We start from the raw sequence: 25,542 nt of genomic DNA, 5'->3' as shown, positions 1-25,542 counted from the left end.
TCTCATTCGCTACAATCACTCGGAATACTCTAAGCGCAGGCCACAACAGCAATCACACCTCTCTTGAAACAACGCACACAAACACGAGTATAATGCAAAAAAATCAAATATTTCCTTTCCGCGTACGGAGAAGGCGATCCGAGGTCGAATCTGTAGCCCAGCTTTGATTAGTTGAGTAGTCCTCACTGAAGTCCAGTTGCAAACTACATTCACTCACTACACTCTACACGTGTAGTCTGGTACCTTCGTGCGATCTTCATCATGCAACTAAATTAGCAATATACCATTAAATTTTGTTAAGTTCGCAGACCTTTCAGTTTCACGAACTTAATTCCAATGAAGCTGTAAAAGCCCCCCAGCTAGCAGCAACTACAACACGAACAAAGCAATACTAAAGATTAAAGAAAGATAAACATTAAGTTATGGACATTTAAAACCAGTTTAAGCAGTAGAAGTTCCAGAAAAAGTATTTAAATGAAAATAGAAATATAAATCTATTTTTAAACAACTACAATCTTCTTTGCAATATTTGACCAATTTATCAGTTATTTTGTCATTTTTTATAGTTTTTTTTTTTAGCTTCACAATAGAGAATATTTTTTTTTCATTTTGTTTACCTTATGTATGTATATACTGGGTGCAATATTTAAACGCCTCTTGAAGGGAAAGTACTGTTCATACTGGAGGTACAATTTTACTTAAAAGAAAATTCTTTCATTTTCAACCAGTCCAGTACTTTCCCTCCAGGTGGCGTTAAAAAATTCCACCCTGTCCAAGGCTTCAAAGGGAATCTGAGTTACTATTTCTTATGATTATGAAAAAAAATTAAACATGCAAAAATGTAGTGTAAATCTTTGAATTTATCTAAAAAAGGTTTACAGCTCCCGGACCAAAAAAAATTAACAAGTATGAGTAAAGGTTTATACAAAATATATTACTACAGATTTACTATATGCAGTCGGCCAGTTACCATGTAAGTGTAGTCAAGTTCAATAACATATTGACCATGAATTTGTTTCTTTTAAAATTTTGTAAATAAATGTGAGAAAATAGCTGCTGGAAATAGTTTATGATTCATTAAAATTAAACAATAAAACATGATAAGTGTTACAACTGGTTTAATTATATACAAGGTAGACATGTCCACTATAAAAATTATAACATTTCCATAATATTAAATAAGAATAAACTTTCGAACAAATTCTACAATACTATACATCATATTACAAAATCATCTCTTGCAATATACTTAATGGGATTTTCCAAATGTATAAACTTCTATCCTTGTATCCGGCGATTATCTGTAATAAAAGATTGCTGAAGGTTAATACTTGTGTTTATTGTTATAACATAGTCAATAAAAAATCTTAAGTACACTATTTTACATTCGAAGATCGAAGTTTCGAACTTTATGGATTTCCACCAGCCCAATATACAGTGATTACTCTGAAATATGTCACATTTTTTTTGCTAATTGGAATGTGACAATCCAATTAGCTAAAAGTTGGTAAGTAGAAAATATTAATTTATTCTATTAAGAATTGCTTTTTCTTAGTATATTATCATTACATTATTGATTATTTTTGAAACATCCCTTTAAAGTTTTTATACCTATTTTCACGTCACCATGTATTAATTGATTATTAATTTACTATGAACAGTAATAACCAGTAAGGCATGTCATTTATTTTCAGGTGAATCTAATGTTTGTTTAGTGCTTATTTGTTTAAAACAACCACCAAGACATATATCATACATGAAACTTTTATTACATGAATTTGTAGCCATTTACTATAGTGCTGTCTTGAGAACTGCTTGGCTTATAATTTTAAACATGAGTAGTACTATTAAGTGGGTTATACATTCAAGTTCAAAACTATGTACATTAAAATTATCAAAATTATATTTTATTATAATATATAAGTACAATTTTATGTAACAATGGTGACAAAATTATAGTTGTTATTTTTTATTTTGTGTTATATGAAAGTCAGCAAATATGTATTTTGTAAGAGTAATTATGGCTTTTTGCATTGATACTTGTTTGATTTGATTTTATAATTTGTTACGTATCTTTTAATTAACTTTAAATAGAACAGAACCCTTTAAAAGGGAATGAGAAAGTTCACCTGTCTATATCGCTAAAAAATTTAGTTTTTTTTAATGAAATTAGCTTCATATAAATTTAAAATTAATTCATTTATTTAATTTAAGTCATTTTCATTATTATCATATATGTTGTTGCTGTTTGATATTTTCATATCATATTAAATAGTTAATTATATAGGTTAGTACTAATCTATATTAGTCAGGGGGTAGTTGCATTTGTAATGGTCAATTGAATAGCACAAAGACAAGCATTTTGTCTATCTTAAGAGAGATTTTTCAATGAATATTACTAACCTTGCTGCCGACAATAGCGAGTGACAGTAACATCAGACCTGGTCCCCGTAGCTGTGCCATAGGCTGTGGTTCTCCTTCTCTATACACGTAAACACAGCCGTCATAGCAACCCGCAAACAATAGTCCACCACTAGCTCGTAGACAAACGGCCCCTTTGCCGCCTTCATGTGCGCCCACATGCACCCCACTCTGCATATAAAATATTTCATATATAGAAAATAAATGAATCTTCAACCATATGGTTGTTGACTGGCCACTGTTAATACAACTTCAGAAAGGAACCAATGTAAATTGAAACTTCTCTTCATATTTCATTCACTTTAAAAAATATTCCTCATGTGTAATGACACAAAATACAGCCAGTATGTATATCACATCACTATTGGCCTATGTTCAACTAACATCAATTTGTGTGAACAGGGACTAGAGTTTCTTTAGATCATATACTAAAATTATTATTAATTTTTTTAAAGTATAAATTATGTATTTATTAAATGACAATTAATGTTAATTTTATGAAGATTCAAATAACAACTTTAATATGCAAGAGTATTTGTTTTATTGATAACACTCCTGTACAACTTTTTTTAAATAATAAATATTTAGTAAGAAAAGGACTAATTTATAGCTACTTCCGCTAAGTATCCTCGTTATGTAGTCCTCAGGAGTAATGTTACACGAGAATGCCCCCTGGAAGGGATAAAACACGTGTTGAGTGATTTGACGGTAGTAGTTGTGTAATTCGCATGTGCGATGTTTGCCGCATGCGCATTTATCAGCGGAGTGGCGGGCGGTGCACTTTATTGCACGACTACTGCTACATAGCGGAAGTAGCTATATATTAGTCCTTTTCTTACCTAGGATGGATTTCCGCAAAGTAACGCCTGAATCTATTAGACAATAAATATTTGTATGTCTTGGGTAGACAGTTCTTTTTAAATATAAGTATTGTTATATTTATAAACATGAAAAGATGTTGTTTTATATATTGTAATAGATACCCCTGGGCATTTGTTATAATATATAAAAGAATATCAGAGGCTTTGATTGGTAAAATATTTTAGCTGTAAAATATATCTATAGTACAAATCTTGAATATTGTACTTACTGTGTAATCAAATACTTGTATCTGATGACTACTGGTACCACAGTAAACTTTTCCATCTTCATAAAGTAGAGTATATACAGTCATTTTAGGTCCAACTAAGGTTCGCAAAAGCAGACCAGTTTGTGCATCTTTTATTGTGACATCCTCAGACCTTGCTGCCACTAGTAGGACTTTGCGAGGGCCTTCCTTCATGGCACGGAGTGCTAATATCGACTGATCCGAGAATTTCACAGTGCTGACTGGTATTAACATATTATTCTGTGAATTAGAAGAAAATTTTTAAGTAAGGTGCAATACTGTCAACTATGATTACCTAAGATGCTTCAACTGAGTTCATTCACTGACTGCAGTAAATTAAAAATTCGTTTTATTTTAAAGAAATCTTAATGTGTTTTGGATTCAGGTCAAATATCGCTAAACTTACCTTGCATTCAAATTGCAGAACAAAACCAGTTCTCGTTCCCACAAATACTGTGTCCCAAGCCCTATCCATTGTCTGAATTGGACTCAAGACATTACACTCAGGTCCTTTCTCTATTCCAGTCTGAAATAAGTAAATGTTTGTTGATAAATGAATGATTGTAATTAATGAGTACAATTTGTACAATGTCGGAAGACGTTATATGTTGCAGATTTTTTTTTTAAATTTTGTTTTTGATAACAAACATATATCTTTATATATATAAATATGATAGGGGAGAGCGAGAAGCTCCCAATAGCGGGGCCCATTTCAAAAAAAATTATAGGCCTCTCCCAAAGATATCTATGGTGGATATACCATAATTGCAGGATAGTATTATGGTACTGTTGTGAAACTTCTTTGTGAGCAGTGGTAATCCTTTTATTTATGCACCAAGTATGAATTACATATGGTTGTATCCCAGGAATCAAACCCTAAGCATACAATTGCAAGTCACAGTCTTCTGTCCTTGGGCTACCACTGCTTGAATAATATTTATATAATATATAACATGAAACAGAGAGGTTAGAAAATTATGGAAAATATAAAGAATCATTTAATATAATATATAATTTAAATATTTATATAAGCTCTGATGATTTTTATTTCACTTAACTTAAATCAAAACTTTTTTATTTTTTCTTTAAGATAACAAATCAGTATTTAAACTATATAATATAAAAACAGTCATATGGATTCCTGGGTGGTCCTTTTTAAATGACTGAGTAAATATCTGCTACATGTAGCAATATATCTGATATGACTGTAATATATAAGCATTAGTACATAAGTGAATTTTAAAAATAATTTTAGCTTGTGAATTTGGGTAACTACTTTTAATTATTTCTCAGCTAAAGTGGCTAAATTATTATGAGTAAGAAATATCACTGTTGAATATGCATTTTATTCGAGTCACCATTACCATCATTATGTAAACTGATAGACAGCCACTACAAGGCATAGGCCTCTCCCAAAGATCGCCTCGGTGATCAGTTTAACTTTTTACAGCTAGTTTCCTTTTGACTTTCAACCATGACTATTTCATTGGTCTATTTACTGGAGGGCCTACCCTGGCCTTGCTGGAGTCAGCATGGAATCATTTTAAAATGTTTGTCCTCTAAATATAAAATGTTACATTTAAAACTAGTTTATAGATATCAGACTCACAAGCACTGCTATGGGAATGATGTCAGTCTAGTACATAGTGAATATAAATCTTTACCTCTAAGTCATAATATCGTATCCTAGAGTCCAAGGAGCCTGTGTACACTGTTGTTTCATATTTATCCTTTACAATTGTTAAGCATGTGACAGCCAAGTTTGATCCTCTGAGAGTATTGATTAACTGACCATCACCACTAAAATAATAAACATTTCCATCTAGACAGGCAGCAATGAAGTTGTTTTCAATGCACTGTAAAGAAAAATTACAAGATATTATGTATTTTGGTATGGTTAAAGGTTCAAACCTTATAAAAAACTTTTAAAATCTCTTACCTTCAATTTTTATCATTTTTTTATTGTAATAATAGAATACAACTTGTGAAATTACTGGCTTATAAAATACTTGATGCACCAAAAAAAGAAGTTGATGCTTTAGCTATAGGTAGATAGTTCTTCCTTTATTATATCCGTGTAAACTCATCTTTTTATAGTTTATGTTTCTTTTATTAGTTACTTGACATTGAATAGTTAATAAATTTTGAATAAATTTTTACTACAAAATCATTGAACACAGTGATACTTACTTCAATTGCAAGAACTGCATCCGCATTCCCTGTTACAGTTATAGTATCATGACATAGATTTTCATCAGCTGAGTAATCATACATTTTACACTCACTGTCTCCAACTAAAGCTTGTGGTGCTGTGACTTCCTCATATGTTTGTGTATTATCAAGAATTAATTCTTCACTTATCGGTACTTCCAAAGTCACCAATTCTTTGTCTTGCAATGACTTGATGTCACAGCTGTCTCCAATAACAATGTCTTCTGATACATCTAACATATCAAATTGAAGATCATTGAGATCAGAATTTTCTTTTTCTGTTATTTCAACCTCTTGAACAACATTTGTATATTCCAGAGGTTCACATAAAGTTTCATGATATGCACAATGCTCAGCAGCATTTTGAATTAATAACTTGTTCAAATCTTCTCTGACTAATACTACAGAACACTCTTTGATTTCAATAATATTAATTTCATCAAGATTTAAAGTTCTTGTCTTTTTACTCAACCTTTTTTTTGTTTGTTGTACTTTACTAGTTTTATTTTTTGTTTTTAGAGGTTTCTCAAAATCATCTATGGCTATTATATCTTCAAGAGGTCGATCATCTGTAATAATTTGTTCAATTAGTGAAATATTAGGGGCTTTGCCTCTTTTGTTAAGTCTTCTGGTGGTTTTAGGGATATTAGATTTTTTGGCCTCTTGTTCTATTGTGGTTTGTCGCCTCTTGCGTTTACCTATATTGAAGCTTTCATTACTATCTGTTTGAACAGTCTCAAAGTCTATTTGTTCAAGTTCCTCCACAGGTATGTTTGTAAAGTCATCTACAATTGCAACACCAGAAAATGAGTCTTCTACTGTATCTACATCATCAACTTTTATATCTTCATCAAATGGTGTCACATTAAGTACAGTCATTCCCAGTGTTTGCAATGAGTTTTTGCTTGACTCTTTATTTTCTAATGAACTGTACAATTTAAATTTTTCTTGTAATAAAACTTGAATTTCTAAATCAATTTCTTTCATCCTCTCAAAAGCATCTGTTGCACAAGTATATCTCTCAATGCGTACAGGATCTGTTTGAACTTCTTGAGAACATGACTTCTCTATTTCAGTTTGACAAAATCTTGTACAAAAATTATTTTCTATAGTTTGTGTGTCTTTAGAAAATTGTCTTTTGAACACTTGAGTACCAATGTGCCTTTTGGTTTTTATACTATTAGAACTCTTTTTCTTTTTATCACTTTGATCCATGTTTGTGTTAACATTGCTCACACTAGGAATAATGGCGGTATTTCTGTGAGCTTGATGAATATTTACTTTCTTTGGTTTTTCTGTAAACATGTCTATTGTTTTTAGTATGTTTTTGGGATCAGTTTTAGAAGGATTGATGGCTGTGTCATTTTTTAGGTTTGTATTGGAATAACAAGATGAAACAGAATTATGCTTTTTCTTAGGAGTAATTGATTTTGCTTTAGATTCATTTTGAGCATTTTTCCGCTTCACATATTTATCTGAGTATTCTTTATCAATAGTTTCTGATTTCTTTGTTTCTTTACATAACTCTTTTGATTTAGTATCAGTGTCATTTTTTGAAGATAGATTTGTTAAAGATTTTCCGGAATCATTTTTCTCAGATGTTTTTAAATCATTACTAACTTTTTTACGTTTTTCTTTACGATGGGAAGATTGTTGGTCAATTGGTCTCTTTCGTGAATTTGAAGATGTCAAAGATTTTGGTATCACACAAGAACTTGGTGATTCCATGGAATCAACACTTGCATTATTATCACTAGTTATTGGAGTTTCTTCCATATAGTGGCTAGTGTTTGTGTTTAAAGTTTCAATTAAATTTAATCGATCTTGTTCAATGTTTGTATTTTTATTTTCTCTATCATTGATGTTATCTTTATTATTGTAACTTAGTGACAGTTTTAAAGGCGATTTAGCAATATCTAGAATTTGATTTTCAATTTCTTGTTTAATATTATTAATACTGTTATTTTCTGAAGTTGGGAGAAGAGTATTAACAAATGGTGTTTTAACTAAATCATCCTTTTGCAATTGTTGTGGACTGGAAGCATCTTCAGTAGCTATAAAATTGTGATCCACAGCTACATGGTATTGATTATCTAGCTCAGCAAAAGGATCTTCTTCTTCTGATACATGTTCAAAACTGGAATCAAACAATGCAGAAGGATTGTCAAGATTTTTGTAAATATTTTCATTTGATTGATTGTCTAAACTATGTCTGGAATATCGTATATTTTCTGTTACTGGGTCTCTTTCTTCAATATATGTACAACTTTTTGTTCGTTGCCTTCTGTCAAAAAGAGATTTCGGAAGTACTTTATTAGTTGTTTGAAATTTATCATAATCTCGGCATGTTTCGCTAGCCATTTTTCTAATATTAGGTGTCTGAAATTCTTCTTGCACATATTGTTGTTCTTTTGAAATATTATCCTCAGAAAATGTTTCACAATTATTTGAAGTTAAGAATTTATATTGTTCATATTCTGATTGATCTTCATTAACATTGTTTTCATTAATTTCATTGTCTACACATTGTTGTTCAAAGTCATCTAACTGTAGCACTTTAGATAATTCTGCCATAACAATTGGTTTAATATCTTCGAGAAATACTGTGTCTTGGGGATCAAGCAGACATTGCATCTGTTTTAAAAATGTATCCTCATAAATAGTGTTGTTATCATTTTCAATAAAGTCTGTGCTAGTGCTAGATAATGATTTCTCAGCAACAGATCTTAAATGACGATTAAAACTATTTTGCGACTCTGTTATAAGACTGCTAATAGCATATTCAAATTTAGATGAAGAATTTGGGTTATCCATTAACTTATGGATTTTTTCTTTGTCCATTTTAAACAATTGATGAACAATATTATTTTTTATTTTATCACAATTTGATTTGTCTTTTTGTCTCAGTTTCTGTATCCTTCTTCTAGTGGGCTGTTCTTGTTGTATGTCATAATTGCTTAGAAAATTCTCTTCATGTGGGTCATTATTATCATTATCAGTGATTAGACTATCAGAGGTGTGCAGAGATTCATTTCTATCTAATAACCTTTTTCTTACAATATTTACAGTATCATCAACAGATCGACTGAAAGAATTTGAATTATCAATTGTGAGAGTGGGGTTTCCCCCATAATGGTCTGATGAAGGTGGTCTATGCCCTGGATAATCAAGCAAAGTTTTTTTCTTTACACCTTCATGCTGTCTAGAAGGCTTTTTATTTTCATCATCATACTCTTTCTGTTCAGAGGAATGAGCCCATGTACTCACTGGTTGCTGCACATAGTTTAGGTGACTAACCCCAATATTTGACTGTCTATGATCAACATCTCCATGACTATTTACATGATATCCATCTCTTTGTTTTGTATTATCATAATAATTAGAATCACTAATAATTTTTGGGTGTCTGGGTGACTCAATATGTTTGAAAGTTTGAGATTGTGGAAACATTTGCCGGCTAGAACTGTGTTTTTCAAATGGTCTATTTTGATTTCTTCGATTGTCATATCTATACCTAGGTCTATTATGTTCTACATTATGGTCGATTATGTGAGTTGACCTTGACACAAACGGAGGGGGCCTGTGTGATCTTAGATTTGGTGGCGGGAATCTGAAATAAATAGGTATATAACTTTACGTATTGACAGTACAGAAGTCAAAATACCAACTTATTGTTTATTCCTACCAAGTAATTTTATTATAATACATTTAGATAACGGTTTGACAATTTTCGCGGCAACAAATGTAGGATATGGGATGTACCTATTTGGTAGATGGAATATATTTCTTCTTACCTTGGTGCATCCAACAATGCATAATCTCTAGGTCTGAAATATGGATTACCTCCTCCTCGAGGTCTAAAATGTCTTGTGTTTTCATTTCGCCATCCACCGATCCCTGAATGACCTCGCCTCATATTGTCACTGTTATTGCATATTACACAACAACAATAATAAATTTATGTTACTATATATAATATATAAAAGAATTTATGATTTTAAATTCCATTAATTTAATCAAATAAACAAGTTTGATCAATGTCCCGCTGAATAAAAACACGACACAGACAAAATAATGCACTTAAATGACATTAGATGAAAAGTTGCCTGTATAACGTTATAAATAGTAGTATTCAGAACGTGAAAAATACACGTTCTGAATTACTACTATTTATAATTTTTTTTTAAAGAAGTACTTTTCTTTTTACTATTTATTCAAAATTATTTCATAAAATTTATAATAAAATGTAGCATAAAATTGTATTTTTGTATAAACATTTAAAACAAAACGTCTTCCATAATTAGGGCAGAATGCAATAAATATTCATACATCTTCTTAGGTATTAGAATGTAACTAATAAATATCGTCACAAGGCTCTACGAAAATGAAATAAGTATTATCGTGAATACGATATATCTACGTAGTAAACAGTTTGTTACTTTTGGACGTTTCTAGTGAAGTTCTAGTTTCAAAGCAATGAACGTATGATTTTAAAAATTTATATATACAATAATTTTATTTTGTTATATTACTTGTCGCTAACAGCATTAATTCTAAATAAGGCAAGGCCTCTTCAGGTCGAGGGTTCTTCAGAAACTTCAGTTTATTACATAATTCAGCTGAATTCAGAGGCCATTGACGAGTTTTATTGCCGTGATATTATAAAAAAAATGTCAGTATGTTAAACAGGACCATAAATATTTTGATTTTGAGATAAGTTATTGTATAGTTACCTTTTTAGATTTTTTTTGCTAGGGATAATTTTTTCAGACATCAAAATGAGTATAAATTTCAGTAAAAGTTTTAAAATACAATGAATGTGGATGATATACTCCTATGATCTAATAAGAATACTTGTTCATTAGTATTACCGTAAAGGAAAAACAAAAATAAAAATGCCATTCAAAACTTTAAATAACGGGACTGATATTTATTTCTCTGTATATATATATCACATTAACGAAATAAAATTATTTTATCGTGGCATAATTGGAATAGCGATAAGATTTTCTTAGACTTCGATCACGCAAGACTTATGTATAGATTCATTTAAATCCCGGCCAGAATTGAGGTTGGGTCTTCAACGCCCGCTTTGACTTTGCGCAGAAATAATACCGCCTCACGCCCGTCAATTAATCTGTGGTCGTATGTCAAGGCCAAATACATCATTGGTCTTATTTTAATCTGTAAAAAATTGCCATATTCATTGAAACTAGAGTATAACAGGTATAACAAGACAAGTTTTGCAGAGTTTTTGTTGTATTCTTGTAAAATTTTAGAAAAAATTTGTTTCAATGTAAACATCCTTAACTTATTATTGCTTACCAATAAATGATGCAAGTTCTATTGCCATATTGTAATTTGTTAACTTAAGATCGACTACTTTTAGTTTTCGTACTAATAAAGTATGTTTATAAGTATATTATGAGCCACAATAATAATAATGACTTATATTAAATATTATTAAAAAGACCAGCGATTTTGTAAGTAACATTAAATGAAGATATTCTTTATTCAACAGTATGATTTACATTTCTGAATGTCTTCAAGATCTACCTTAAAACTATCTAGAATTACTAGTAGATTCAATTAAAGATTAGCGCTGCAGATGTTTTCACCTGGACCTTACTTAGGGTTCGCAAGGACATACATGTAAATGATATGTGCTATGCTGTGCATGTGCTATATCTACTCTGATTACCAGTTATTAAATATTCTAATGTGTAACTAGCTTTTGTATAGAAAATATGCCGTAATTTTGATATCGATAATGTGTATATATATATATATTATATTATATATTATATATATTACATTGTCAGGCGGTGCACTTCAATGCACGACTACTGCTACATAGCGGAAGTCGCTATATATTAGACCTTTTCTTGAGATTTGGTTAATAAGACTGAAGAGTGCTTGTGCGAGTGATAAGATAGCTATATATGTTATACCTGTTGTGTAAATAGAGGTTTCGAAATAGTTTCTTTTGTCAAGCATTTGTAACCGCCCATATAATTACTCTGCGAATTACTCTAAGCCGAAATGAATCTGATAGCCTATCTCTGATTTAACACTTACTTCGTTATTGATAGCGACTGGTCTCTGGAAGATTGCGTGCATCCCCAGAATGGCGGACTGTGGCAAGTTGATGATTGGCATTGAAAGCAGGGAGCCAAAAACGCCTCCATTGCTAATGGTGAATGTACCTCCTTGCATGTCTTTAGGCGTCAGCTTACCTGTTTGTATTTGTTAAACGTTCTTCATGCTAAATTTATTTATATGCACTAAATAGAAAACTATGACTTCTTTTCATTAGCATACAAGCTTCATGTTATTCAAACCTTATTTATATACGAACGTATATAAAGAGATTTCCGCTTATGTCATTATTTATACGAAATCTTTGAAACCAATAGACTTAGTGACTTAAACTTTGGTAGAAATATTCCTCTCGGCAAGTAAATGTCACTTAAGAATGCATTTTACCTTGTTATGGGTTGGAGAGGACGTTTGGTAAACGTGTATGTATATCTTTAAACCTCCTAACCTATTGCTTTCTCTTAATTTGGCCAGAATAAATTTTTGGGAAAATTAAATATTATCAAGAATGAATTTTATGAAATTACACATACAAAAGGCAGTGCAGGTCACTCAAAACGATAGTGGAATCGCCCTTATCATAAAGTTATAGGCAGAGTCTAAGTAAGGCTAAGATAAAATTACCAAGAGTCGCTTTTATAGGAATTTTTGATCGCGAAACAGTCTATATGTAATTACATTTAGAATACAACAATTATAGAATGCAGAAAAAAGAAAACAGGTATTTATGGCATGGCAGGACTAACGTTGCTTCCGGTGAGTGGGCAGTATTAATACAATTCAAGTTGCCTCCTCTTGTTAGTTTACAGGAAATTGGGAACCTCAATCATTATCATTATTTCAGCTGTAGGACGTTCTTTGCGGAACATAGGTCTTTTCCCCGTAGATGTTCAATGCGACTTATTGGGATCGGCATGGATCTATCATTTTCCAATGACCATAACAAGGTCGTCTTTCCTTCTTGTGGTTGTCCGCCTTTGTTACGCTTGTCGGTCCGTGGCTCCATAAAACTTTAGAGCCCAACGACCATACGTTCTCCGCGCTAAATGACCTGTCGACTGCCACAATAATTTGCCCATCTCTTGAACTTTATCGCTTACTTTCATTTGTTTACGGATATCCTCATTTCTGAATCGGCCTTCAGAAATCTCCAGCGAAGCGTATAATTATAGCATAGAAACCTAAATACAAATTACCTATAACTTTTTACCAGCTTATCAGTATTTGAAAAAGGAATATAACGCGCAGATATTTTTTTTATTGTAAATATTTTTTACTATTATTTTGAAGATCAATTAGAAAACCATGTTTAAAAAGATCTGTAGTCAATGAAGTTAATATGTGTTGATTAGTTAATTTTTAATTTTGTTAATACCTTCACGAGCCTTCACGGCCAGATCGTTTATGGTAAGTTCAATGCGAGGGTAATCCATTGATTCGACGTTTCTCATAACGGGCACCAAGAGACCCTTGGGTGTGGCCACTGCAACGGAAATATCCACGTAGTCCCTGCGCAAACACGAGGCATTGTTGTATACTCGTAATTTAGTTTAAAAGAGAGAATCACGATCTTAATTGTACCCAATATAATTTTTAAGTTCCTAATAAACAGAGACAATAAAATAATTAATTAATTAAACGTAATATGTCGTCTTTAGTGTTAAAAATCAAAGTAAATTATGTCTAAATTATTGGCATATACATTGGATTTTACGAAATTTCATTCGCATGGGAGGTTAAGAGCGGAAAACTAGTTATTTCATATTTTCAAGTAAAGCTTATTTATTGGCAGCTTGGCTTACTGGCCACTACAGTCATCCATAATTTTCAGTTCTTATTTATTATTTCCCGGTTGTATTAGAAATCGAATGCTGATTTGAATTTGGTAGTGGTCAGTCAGATAGTCGCTGCTATTACGGGTGATTCAATATTAACTGTAAAAAGTCTTTGTAATATACACCACATAGGTCACAACTGGCTTTAATTATCCTCATCAATTAAGAAGGAAGTAATACTTGTACGTGTGTTATCCACTGCCACCCAAGAAATATTCTAAATGCTCTGGAATATTTTTAGGTTATCTGAAATAGATTAAATTTAAAGGACGAGTTTCGAAACAAATCACCTGTACACGATGTCGTCTCCAATGATCACCGAATTAATAACTGGTTGGTCCTCGAGAGCGTTTGCGGCTGCTTTGAGAAACGGTGACATAAATGACAGTTTAACACCGTACTTCTTTTTAAAGGCCTCCAGATTCGCCTTGCGGAACGCCATTAAACGACTAAATAAAATAATAAATATCCTTATCAAATATATCTAAAAAATTGTTACAATATATGTATTATCGCCTTCATGCTCTTTGTATTAGATTGATATGACTATAAGGAAATGTTAATTATGTTATTATGTCTAAATATAACATTAAAAATAAATTTAGGGTACTAATTTTCGATGTTAGAATTAGTTCGATTATCACTTGTAGTTCATTAAAAATCCTTCAGTCAATAAAAATTAAAATTCCTAATATTTTCTATTCCAAAATTAAAGTTCTTAATTTAAAAAATAAAGTTCAAACGCAACAACTGTGCCCTATGATGCTATTGGTTACGAGGCGTAGTTAGGCCGTCGAACAATAATGTTTCACCACATTCTGAACACAAATGAAATACATACAATTTTATATAAAAGACACTTATAGCTCGTATAAACAGTGACTAGAAAGTTATATATGTGTAATTAGTTAAATATGTGCGGTGTAGTGTGTAGTTAACGTCTTCCGGATGAGATGATGATGAATATATAATATAAGCCCTCACAATCCTAACCTCATATCGCATTCGTTGAACGTGGTCAACATGGCCGTGGTGTTCTGTGCCTCCTTTAGCCTCTCCGATATGCGCTTGCGCATCTTATTCATCGGAATGGGATATTCGGTGCGGGTGCCGGTTATAGTTTTTGTAGGGTCGGTTATTTTCATAGCAGCAAACTGTAATATAATTGTCATTAATATCTTACTATATTTCAAGAACACAATCACATTTATATTTCGTATAACATCCGTAAAGTTGCTTACAAATAAACACAGAATCATTAATATTGTATAAAAGCTAAACTGGAAATGAATCATTATTTATTTTTTACAGCTTAGAAAAGGAGCGTAGCGTAGAAGAAGTTACTATTATCTGCTTGAAAACAAATTGATGTTACTTTGTACATATGAGGAGATCCGAAGACGAATGAAAGTAACCGACGCAGATTTGCAGATTGGCAAGTTGATGTGGCACTGGGGAGGGTGCAGAACATATAGCCGCTGGGACCTTTAGGTTTTGTAGAAAGAACCGAAAAGCGTAGCGTATCTTCGAGGTGACCAAATATTCGATACAGGCCACTTCGAACCGGCTCTGTATTGGAAATCTATGCGGAAGGCCTATATCCAACAGTAAATGAAAGGTTGAATTGACGGTGACGACGAATACAATCGAAAATTGTGTGCTTATATCGAATTAACCAAATTATATTTGAGAAAATATTGATATGTTTTTTAACTTTCAAAAATTGTATTTAAAATGAATTTAGTTTATAATTACTGTAGGTCCGGCAGGTGCTTTTGCGCCATCTTTCGCCTCAGCTTTTGCAGGTGCTGCCGCGGCCGGTGCTTTAGCAGCTGGCTTCGCTGCTGCAGGAGCAGCCGCTGGTGCTGCAGCAGCTGCAGGAGCCGGAGCAGGAGCTGCAGCTGCTGGAGCGGCCGCTGGTTTAGCAGCGCCAGCGGCTGGCGCTACACCAGTTACATCCATCTGTATAATAGATAAAACAAAAAATTTTAAATTAGTGCCTTTACTCATGTGGAAGATTGAGGAAGGAAAACGATAACTCATGGATGTCTTGGAAATGTGGCGATAAGACAGTTTGCTGTGAATATTATAGACGTAACATCTCACTAACATTTCTTTGGAAGCTCAAGATTAAACAAGTCTCTTGGTAAATTGTACATTCATCAATTTTTGCAATACTTGCTCATGTTATGCTAAACAAAGATAATACTATGTAAAACTTCAGTCCAGGGTAGAGTGACTTAATAAAAATCCAATTGATGTTCCTTTTCACCATATATGGATTAAGTGAAAGCTCTCGCGAAATCATCCATAAATATATACGTGTTGTTATAACCCTACCCAGTAAGCCTATATGCTTACTTATCTTTATTATATATATCAACAAATTCTAGAGGTTATCCATTTTTTTCCACAGTCTTAAAACAGTGAAACATTCTCCCATCTGGATATTGACTTGTTATGTACGAATATAAAGGTATAAAAAAACCATTACAATAAATATTTCGATAACAAACTAGTTTTTGTCCTAATGTTGGATTTCTTTTTTATCTGTAAATTAATTTTCAAATCGTAATCTATCGAAAGCGCAAAATTTTACACGATTTTATAAAATTTTGCGACATATTAGTTAATATATCTATGTTTACCGGTGGAAGCTTGTCATTGACCTGTTGATTTCAATTTATATTTTATGTAGTATGCTTGCCAAATTGTATATAATACTACCTCAAATAGTGGTTGTTGGGACTTGACCGCCTCTCCTTCCTTCACGAGCATTTTTAGAATTGTACCATGGCCTGGAGCCATTACAGGAAGTGCCGTCTTGTCCGTCTCTATTTGAAGCACTTCCTCATCCATGGCCACCGCATCGCCTTCTTTTTTAATAAACCTGTTATACAAACACAATTTTTTACTTTGATCGAAAATTCTTTTCTCTATCGTTACATTTTATTATTTTTGTAACTTTCTAGTCTATACATTATTAGCATTTCTGCGTATCAAGTACATTATAAGCCTCTGTACCCTTTTTAAAAGTTATTCTCAATGAAAGTAATAAACGCAAATTAAATAAGGATTTATCTTTTTATTTTTTTAATTATTGATGATTTTTTACTTTTTATTTAAGTCTTGATGAACGTCAAGGTACAGGAAAATAAAATAAATAATATGAAATAGGTTAAAGAAGAAGTACAAACGGAGATTTTTTTCGAGAGAATCATTGGATAGACTTTTATGCCAAGTAGAAATAGGACCACATCACCAAATGATAGAAGGTGCTGGAAATCAGATGGATAAAAATATTAAAATGCTCTGCATTTCTTACTACATGAATCATGTAAATAACTACATGAAAATAGATATAGAAATGACGATCATGAATTGTTGAACTCTGGCAGGCTTGCCGTTGACAAAAACCTCTGCGAAGCCAAACATTCACAGCAATCATCTAATCAACTTTAAGATCCGAATATACCTAAAGAAAGTTCTAGTTTGTAAATTATTTAGATTAATATAAAATTAATCTTATTTTATTTAGTATGAAATTTAGCTAACTTGACGTCGCCCGTTGTCACGGAGTCGGGAAAGGTAGGTGCCTTCACAACCTCCTTGCCGTGCTGCGCTGCAGTCGAGTGTATGACGCGTTTTAACGTTGTGCACGTTGGAATTCTCCATTGTAAAGGGACCTGCAATCTAAATATTCATACAGTCGAAATCAAAACCCTGTCATCGTGTATTTTAATCTATTTATAAAGTAAATAGAAACAATAACATAAGCAGGGTTTTGAGATTATTCGTAAAATTCAGATAAAATTGCGGCGCCAAAATCTTGTTTCAATTTATGATTTTAAATAACATTACAAATTTCTATCGTTCGAATAGATATTGAACATTGTAATGGATTATAAATGAAGCATAATTTAAAAAATATTACATTTAATTTAAATTCATGGTTTTATTTATTTACACATTTTAGTATCGTCTACATGACATGTATTAATTAATATTCCTAATGTAAACGTTGCTACAATTAAAGGAAACGACAAGAATTTAGTGATGTTACGCCCAGTTGAAAATAATTAATAATTATTTTTTAACAGATTTAAAATGAAAATTTGAATGAACATGTCTGTGTTTACTTAAAGGTATTATATATTTTTAATCTATTTTAATTTTCTTTAAAATAAAATTCTTGAATTATTATTTTTTCGGCTTTTGTTTACTTCGATTCGGTTATGTTTGCGACGGTTTGAGGACATACAGAATTAAAATTTTAAAGTTATTATTAGTATCAGCCTTATGAAGAGAGTTATACCGTCAAGCTAATTTGTTATAGTGTTACCGAAATCATTGTACCGCGCCTTAGGTATGCGTGCGGTGAGGACAGGGGGAGTATTGGCCGCTCTGTTCTGTCCGTCCGCTGGCAACGCTCGCGAGAGCGGCGATGAATCTCTTTATGCATCGGTCTCACCAAACGTAGTATTACGTTTTTAGGTTTCGGTAGCACTATATCGGATTGGATAGTCGAGATCTTAGGTCGTTTGTGTAGACTTTACATAAAAAGACTAGGTACAATGGTCTCCGAGAAAGGATTTGCCTAGGACTGTCACAATGTCTTGTAGTTTTATTTTAAGCGTCTGATATTGGCATTAATATTATGTTAAAGCTGCATACAATACATTTTACATTTGACAGTGGAAACAAAACGGACTGTAATTGGATTTTATAGAAAATCGTTATAATCATAGTATATTTTGTGATACGTATTTTTTTACTTGAGGCAAATGAAGATTTTTCAGACAAGACTAGACTTAAAATGTGACAATGGACACTTGAAGATTTATTTAAAAGTCTCTTTTATATAATGATATCTAGGTCTATAATTACATCATCAGGTACTTTACCATCAGAATTTCTCTATGAGATCAAATTCTTAATAATGTATAATTATAACCTAGCGGATTGGTAAGCAAGAAGAAGTAGAAGGTAAGCCACATAGCTCGCAGAATGCCGAGCTGATAACCGAACGGTCTTAGCTTCTGTAGTGGAGATCACAAATCGGCAATCGCAACCCACACGGAAGACAGGCAAATTGGTAAGTTGTTTCGAACCGATTGAGAAGGTTCTATGCCTATAAGTGGATGTCCTACAGCTAGAATAGTGTTGATGGTGTTCCAATTTACAATTTGAACCAATAATAGCAAATTTAAATAAAATTAAATTAACTACGCTATATAATATATTTCGAAACCCTTAATGGCGTTGCTTTGTGATAGCCAGAGTGAATTATCTAGATAACTAGCCGCTAAGTGCTCGTAAATATGTAATAATTAAAAACAAAAATATAATAACTTACTTCGTACATCGTCGTCGAATATTTGCATAGAAAGGAGGCAGTGCTCTTGTTAGAAGTTTTCCATGCAATACCTAAATTAAAAAAAAAAAAACTATTTATAAAGGCTGGTTATAGGTGTAAAACGTATAGCTCATTTGTTTTCAATATACAGTGCACCCTTTAATTAATTAATTATAATTTGGTAAAATGTCGCGACTTTTAAAATACTACGCTTAATGTGGGCTATTGTGTCGGTTTTCAAATATAGTAAAATTCAAGACAAGTGCGTTATAAACTAAAAAAAATTAGAGTTATTCTTTGATAAGTAAAACACAGATTCTTATTCAATACGATCTAATTTTAATTTGCAACACATAGAGTGTGATTGATTATAGGTGTAAAAGGTACAAGGGAGTGAAGAATTAATGTTTGGTGCACAGTATCCAAAATTTCATAGTTTCATAAATAATAAATAGCGTAATGTAAATAAAAATCAGATATTTACATATTAAATTAATTATTGTTTCCAAACTGTTCATGCAGACTTAGTTCTGCCAAAAGTCATTGGCTTGTTGCATTCCATCAGAAAAATTTAAATTTTGACCTTTTATAAGTAGTGGTCACCTTTATTAGTAATCCAATCACCTATATAAGTAGTTCAAGAAAAATGTATAAACTCATTGTATCTCTAAAATGTAATATAATCATAACTTTATCTTTTTGACGTAACATTTTTTTTATCTGTACGTTTTTAATAAACCTAAGCGTTAAGTCTAGTTACGGGTTAAAATTATATATATTATTGCGTATTAGTTACTTTATTCGTAAATAAAGTCCTTCACACTTAGGTCAATAAATACCTATTTTTAAAATTAATGACATTGAATTAATGTATGATATGAAATTTCCATAAATTATAATTTTGTTACGTAATAGTAGAATAATAAAATCAGGCAATTAAAAAAACTTTTACATAATATTTGTTATGTAAAAAACACACCAGAGATGTTATTAATTAGAGTTATTAATGTACTTTTTTTAGAAACTAGTGTGAAAATAACTTAAGAAGTGACAGTAGAAGAATACGTGCGTCATGGCTACTTTTCCATACTTGGGCAAGTATTAAGTATGAGGTAAAAATATATTTAAACCTTATATTTTAACGTAAAGAATTTACTTACGTTTTGTAAAATTTTTCGTCTATACATATTACGCTTTCCAGATATAAAATATTTTGGCAGTACAAAACATTACATTGTCAAAAAGATGACACAAATCAATTCTGATTCTTTCTTTTTAACTTTTTATTCTACGATGAACGAAGGTTTCATTTCTTGATATTAGCAAAAACAGATGGACAGATACAAAGGGATGGTGAAGCTTATTTTAATTTTTTATATATTATAGATACGTGTAACACGACGTTTTTTTTGAAAATTTATATTTTATATGAATGTAGGCACTTTATTCGAAGACAAATTTCGTGTTTCAAAGGAAATATTTTTAGTAGGAGGATGGTGGTATATAATTAAGTAATTATTTTGGAATTAATTATTGTAAAATGGAGAATAAAATTAGCATGTTGTTTCACTTGTCACTCATTAATAATTCTTATAAGAAATTGTATCAAAACATCCAATGAATTTTAAAATAAATTAAATATTTCTTTTCGACTACAGATGGCAGTGCAATATTTCTTCTATTCTCTGATAGATGGCGTTAGCAGAAAACAGTACGTTTATGGTTAATAGTACTCGCATCACTTAAAGATATACTCATACATGATATGTTTGAAATATTTGTTGTTTTATATTTGTTCACAAAATACTAATCTAATGATAACTTGATACGTTGTTGTACCATTTAGTATGCTAAATCTAAAGTGTAGAGGATTTCAGATATTTCAACATATTTTTTTTTGATTTTGCATTAGTTTTTGTTTGCAGTATTGACTTCATGTCAAGATTTTTTAAAATGATTTAAATCATTACTCTAGAAAGCGGCGGCATTCTTTTTAACCATGTGATATCACATGTTCGCGAAACTTGATTTTTGGAGTCTTGCCAAATATACTACAAGAAATTTAAAAGATTTTGTTATAAATGGGACTGTTCATAATCCCAGCTACAATATTTTAGGTGCAGAAAAGACTTCATTTTGAAGATATTAACGGTGCATATTTAATTAACAAAGTAATTATGGTCAATTTTTGGATAGTAAAATAATTTTTGTTATCTGAATCCAAGGCTGGAAGCTGTTTATGTCAAATTTGTCGTTGCATAAATAAGTTTTAGTGGCAGGATTTAAGAGTGTTGAGATCATTGTCCTGGCTTTTCTGAAAGTATTAGAGGGACCGGAAAGTAATGTCGCTTTCTTAAGTTAAATACACTCGACCACATTTCTAATCAACAATATATTCACCTTCGTTATCAACAACCTTTGCCGTCTAGTATATAAATTTTTAATAATAATGTCGGGGCGATAAAAATCAATCGGTTTTTCTGTAAATTATGTCGACAGAAACGACATTACTTTCCGGTCCCCCATATAAATAAACAAATCAAATGTAGGTATCCTTTTGATTTTTAATTTTTAATTTTAATAAAGGAGACATACTGCTTGATGTATACAATCATATAAAAATTATTCACAACTAGTACTACTAAGTAAACAGTTATAAGTTTCGTCGTTTAAATGTATTCAACACTGAGGAATCAATTAACATTGTTTAACAGTAGTTATCTTCCATTGTCATCCAGGTGTTTAATGGAATCAGGCGTTATCTCGCGGAAGTCCATCCTAAGTAGTGGTAGTCGTGCAATGAAATGCACCGCCCGCCAGCCCGCTGATAAATGCGTATGCGGCAAACAATGCGAATCACACAACCACCACCACCAAATTACTTAACACGTGTTTCACCCCTCCACGGGGCATCTTCAGAAGTAATGTTACACCGATTAGTGCCAAACACAGAGTATCCAGGTGTTCCACTGCTGGACATAGGCATCCCCCACAGATTAATAATCAGACTGGTTGGAAGCGACTTGCATCCAGCTTTCGGCTACCTTAACACGGTCGTCCTCGTGGGTGATTGTCTTCCCTTATGCTTGCCAGTCCGCGGTGTCCACTTCCGAACTTCAAGTCCCAGTTGGTACAGTAGTTACAGTTCGTACCTTGGTAGTTCGATACCTTGGTTTGGAGCCACTAATGGATATTGGACGCAAAAGATGCGTTGTATTTTCTCGAACGCTGGATAGTCAAGTGAGAATCTATGCTTGACCTCTTTCTCAAAAGTTCTGTGAAGCTTGTCTTGGCTTCGCACATATACCCGAGGTAAAAATAGTATATACGTATGAATCTACGACTTCAAACTGCAACAGACATTTGAGGTGGGCACGTCATGGGCGTTTGACATAGTTTCGACATATCCATATTTATTTTAAGGCGCACTTGTTGCGAACCTCGATTAAATCTTTTGAATATGGTACTGATTATACATATTTGTTACATAAGGTGTTCAATGTTTCACAAAGATTTTTGTTGAGTCGTAATCCATTTATAACAAAATGAAAAGCAAACAGCTTTTCTTTAGTCGACGACCAACTGATTGCAATCTGTAAATAGAATTACATGAAATATTAATGAATATTCAAAACGTAACATTTATATTTATTATTGAACAAGTATAAAATGGATGTCTAATGAAAACACGTGAAAGCATATAAAGGGAGATGTACAGGGGTGTAAATCGAAGTTTTCAATAGTTGTGTGCGTAAGAGAGGGCTCTTTGAACGGAACATTAGTGGTGGCCACTCAAGACGACGCTATGGACTCCTTGCTTATTTGTTTTCAGGGTTGACAACTGTAAGTATATTATGAGTGTAAATAAAGATTGTAAAAATTTAAACATCGATTAAGTAAATATCATCTGTGATGTCGTATTATTTTTTCTGGAATATGTTATTGAGGAAACTGCAATGTAAAACTTTAAACTAGTGTTATAACAGATAAGTAATTTTAGTATTTGCCGGATAGATTTAATACCATTTAGATAGATATATAAGAGCTAAGAATGCGTTTACACAGCAGAGATGCGTCTACTTCCTCCTATGTTCTTGTTTCCCTTACGACTGAGTTTGTTTGGTAGGCAAGCGATCTTGAACTATTAAAGAATCCCTATAAAAATCAATGTTTTTTTATATTTTATTTGGTATGAGTTAACAGAAATTTAGATAAAGAATAGTCATTTCAATTTGAACCCTAAGAATTTTTTAAGTCAACGCTTCTTTACGTTGAACCTAAAACTTTTCACGGCTTATAATTGCTTTGTTAATTTTTTACTCTTATACTATATTAAGAAAAAAAGTAATTATAAAATTAATAATAATTAATTAGCCGTTAAATTAGCCGTAGGCGTAAAGTAAGTAGGTAGTGATGAGTTAATAAAGGTAGGCGAAATAAATGAATATGATAGAAGAGATATATGTAAGCGTTCAACAATTTATTTTCTACATCTCATGTATAAATAAATATTATATATTATTAATCATAAAACTGGAAATAATACTTGTTACATTTTATTATTACTATTAGTAATGACTTAATAAATGTGTTCAATGTGTACAGCGACAGCCCTGGCCGAGGAGGGGACTCCCCCACTAATTTGCTAAGATTCGTGCAACCCGCATCTTTGATTAGGAATCTATGACGTCCCCAGACGGGCACTCTCTGCCAGCAAGCCATTGCTCACTTACCAAACCATCTATGAATGAAACCAAACCGTGATTTTCCTTTTGACGTAAAATAATAATTGACCAGTTTAATTTTTAATATTCAGTCAAAAGCAACTATATTACATATATAGGCTTAGTGTTATATGACGCTTCCCTTAATATAGTTTTCAGGAAATTACAACAAGACATCAGAGATACATTTAATCAATCAATATTATTTTATTATATTCTTCATTTGGTTCTTCACATATCTACATACATTAAGCATTGCAGCTTTTTTAAAAAATTGTTATAGAAAATCAGAGCAAATGCAATATAATTTATTTTTATAGTCATTTTATATTTAGTTATGTTTACATACATAAGTATCTACTAAAATCTTATTTTGAAAGTTCATATATGTAAACGTAATATTTTTAAAAATGTCAGTTAAATATATGGTTATTTAACTGACAACATATAAGAATTTTATAAAAGGAAAACACTACAAAAAAGGTCTCCTTTTATAAGTTAAAGCCTAGTAAATAAAATGTTATCAGATATGAGTCTCATGGCGTTAATAAAATAATTTATAAATAATTACTACTGTGCATTAATAACACTTTGTGCATTAATAGGTTTTCTAGCGTTCACAAAGAAGTTTCTAGAAGATGAGTAGCAGCGTTCGTTGCGTACCACACTGCGATAACCGCCAAGCGTGATGATTATAGTAGTATATTTCACTATTTTTGGTGGAGGCCTATGACTTAAAGTGGGCTTTAATAGACTGAAACTACTATTAATAGCTTAATTTGCAATACTTAAAGAGGTTATAAAACTATTGGTCGCAATTGTTACGCAGTAGACAGTATTAACTTTGCTTCTAGTGTTGTGGGTGACAATGTTTAGAAGTTCAATGTACCTAAATTTTAAAATATAATGTTAATTATGGTGGTATTGTTACAATATTTTTATGTTATATTTTCTTATCATGTCAGCTTATTGACGCGAACTGCATGACATAGGCATCCCTCAAAGATCGTCTTGATGATTGGTATTCCGTTGCCCGTATCGAGCGATAGATTAACGTGACAATCTAATTATTAATTTACAGTTAAATTAATTAACAGTAACTTTGACATAAATGGTCTAATTAATATAAAAATTGCGAGTAATTGATTGTAATAAGTTAGGTCCAAAAATTTTGTACCGTAAGCAACTGTGGTGCTATTATGTGTAGTATTCGCGTATCTCTAGTTACAGCCGTTATAAGTCGGAGGCAGTTTCGACCGAGAACAAGTTGTGAAGTCTTAAAGCGATTAATACTTCGATATATTGTTCATAGGTTCTGGCTTACTAAGTGACCACCCACTGGCTACAGTAATAATGACGTTACTGAAAATTTTAAAATTTGATTATATTTTTTACATACATATGTTATATTGGTTTTTATAACCTTTTTGATATAAAACACTGTTTTTAAAACATTATTAAGGTCATAGTTTTTGGAAAACTCTCGTTCATCCTTAAATGCGGAAAAGGGACTTGGTTTATATAGAATTAATAATTTTCTAAGGTTTTAAATTTTTATTTACTTAAATTTTCTTCTTCCATACTTTACAATTTCTTTTATTCTTCATCTTTCTTGCTTTACAAGTTTAACATTCTTTACATATTTTACATTTCTTACAGACATCTCCATTTATTCCTCACCATGATTGCGAAGTTATCACAGTTTTATATTTTTGAAAATCACAATACATTATATCACAGCCTTAGTTTCTATTTTACTAGTGTCTTTCATTTAACTCTTATTTGTTA

General features: G+C 31.7%; 2 protein-coding genes across 2 annotated transcripts in view; both read right to left on the bottom strand.

Moving 5' to 3' along the window:
- Positions 1-1,112: 1,112 nt before the first annotated feature.
- On the bottom strand, positions 1,113-9,791 carry LOC137919677 (putative autophagy-related protein 11). Its single transcript, XM_068762819.1, has 7 exons — positions 9,535-9,791; positions 5,720-9,350; positions 5,194-5,385; positions 3,936-4,055; positions 3,512-3,769; positions 2,404-2,592; positions 1,113-1,301 (listed from the first exon to the last, which is right to left on the bottom strand). The coding sequence occupies exons 1-7, from the start codon at positions 9,654-9,656 to the stop codon at positions 1,224-1,226; spliced, it is 4,590 nt and encodes a 1,529-aa protein (XP_068618920.1). The 5' UTR covers positions 9,657-9,791; the 3' UTR covers positions 1,113-1,223.
- Positions 9,792-10,789: 998 nt separating this feature from the next.
- Positions 10,790-25,542, bottom strand: part of LOC137920058 (dihydrolipoyllysine-residue succinyltransferase component of 2-oxoglutarate dehydrogenase complex, mitochondrial-like) — a 126,172-nt gene continuing 111,419 nt past the window's right edge. The window contains exons 4-11 of the mRNA XM_068763290.1: positions 17,230-17,360; positions 16,402-16,564; positions 15,430-15,636; positions 14,668-14,828; positions 13,965-14,123; positions 13,215-13,348; positions 11,819-11,976; positions 10,790-10,924 (exon numbers count right to left, since the gene is read on the bottom strand). Coding sequence (XP_068619391.1) covers positions 10,790-10,924; positions 11,819-11,976; positions 13,215-13,348; positions 13,965-14,123; positions 14,668-14,828; positions 15,430-15,636; positions 16,402-16,564; positions 17,230-17,360 — 1,248 coding nt within the window. The remainder of the gene's footprint in view (positions 10,925-11,818; positions 11,977-13,214; positions 13,349-13,964; positions 14,124-14,667; positions 14,829-15,429; positions 15,637-16,401; positions 16,565-17,229; positions 17,361-25,542) is intronic.

The sequence above is a fragment of the Battus philenor genome, unplaced genomic scaffold (genome assembly GCF_028537555.1).
Source record: "Battus philenor isolate CCGP_79_NKW_IND1 unplaced genomic scaffold, ilBatPhil1.0.hap1 SCAF_17, whole genome shotgun sequence".
Taxonomy (NCBI): Eukaryota; Metazoa; Arthropoda; class Insecta; order Lepidoptera; family Papilionidae; genus Battus; species Battus philenor.
This window is presented reverse-complemented; position numbering and strand designations above follow the sequence as displayed.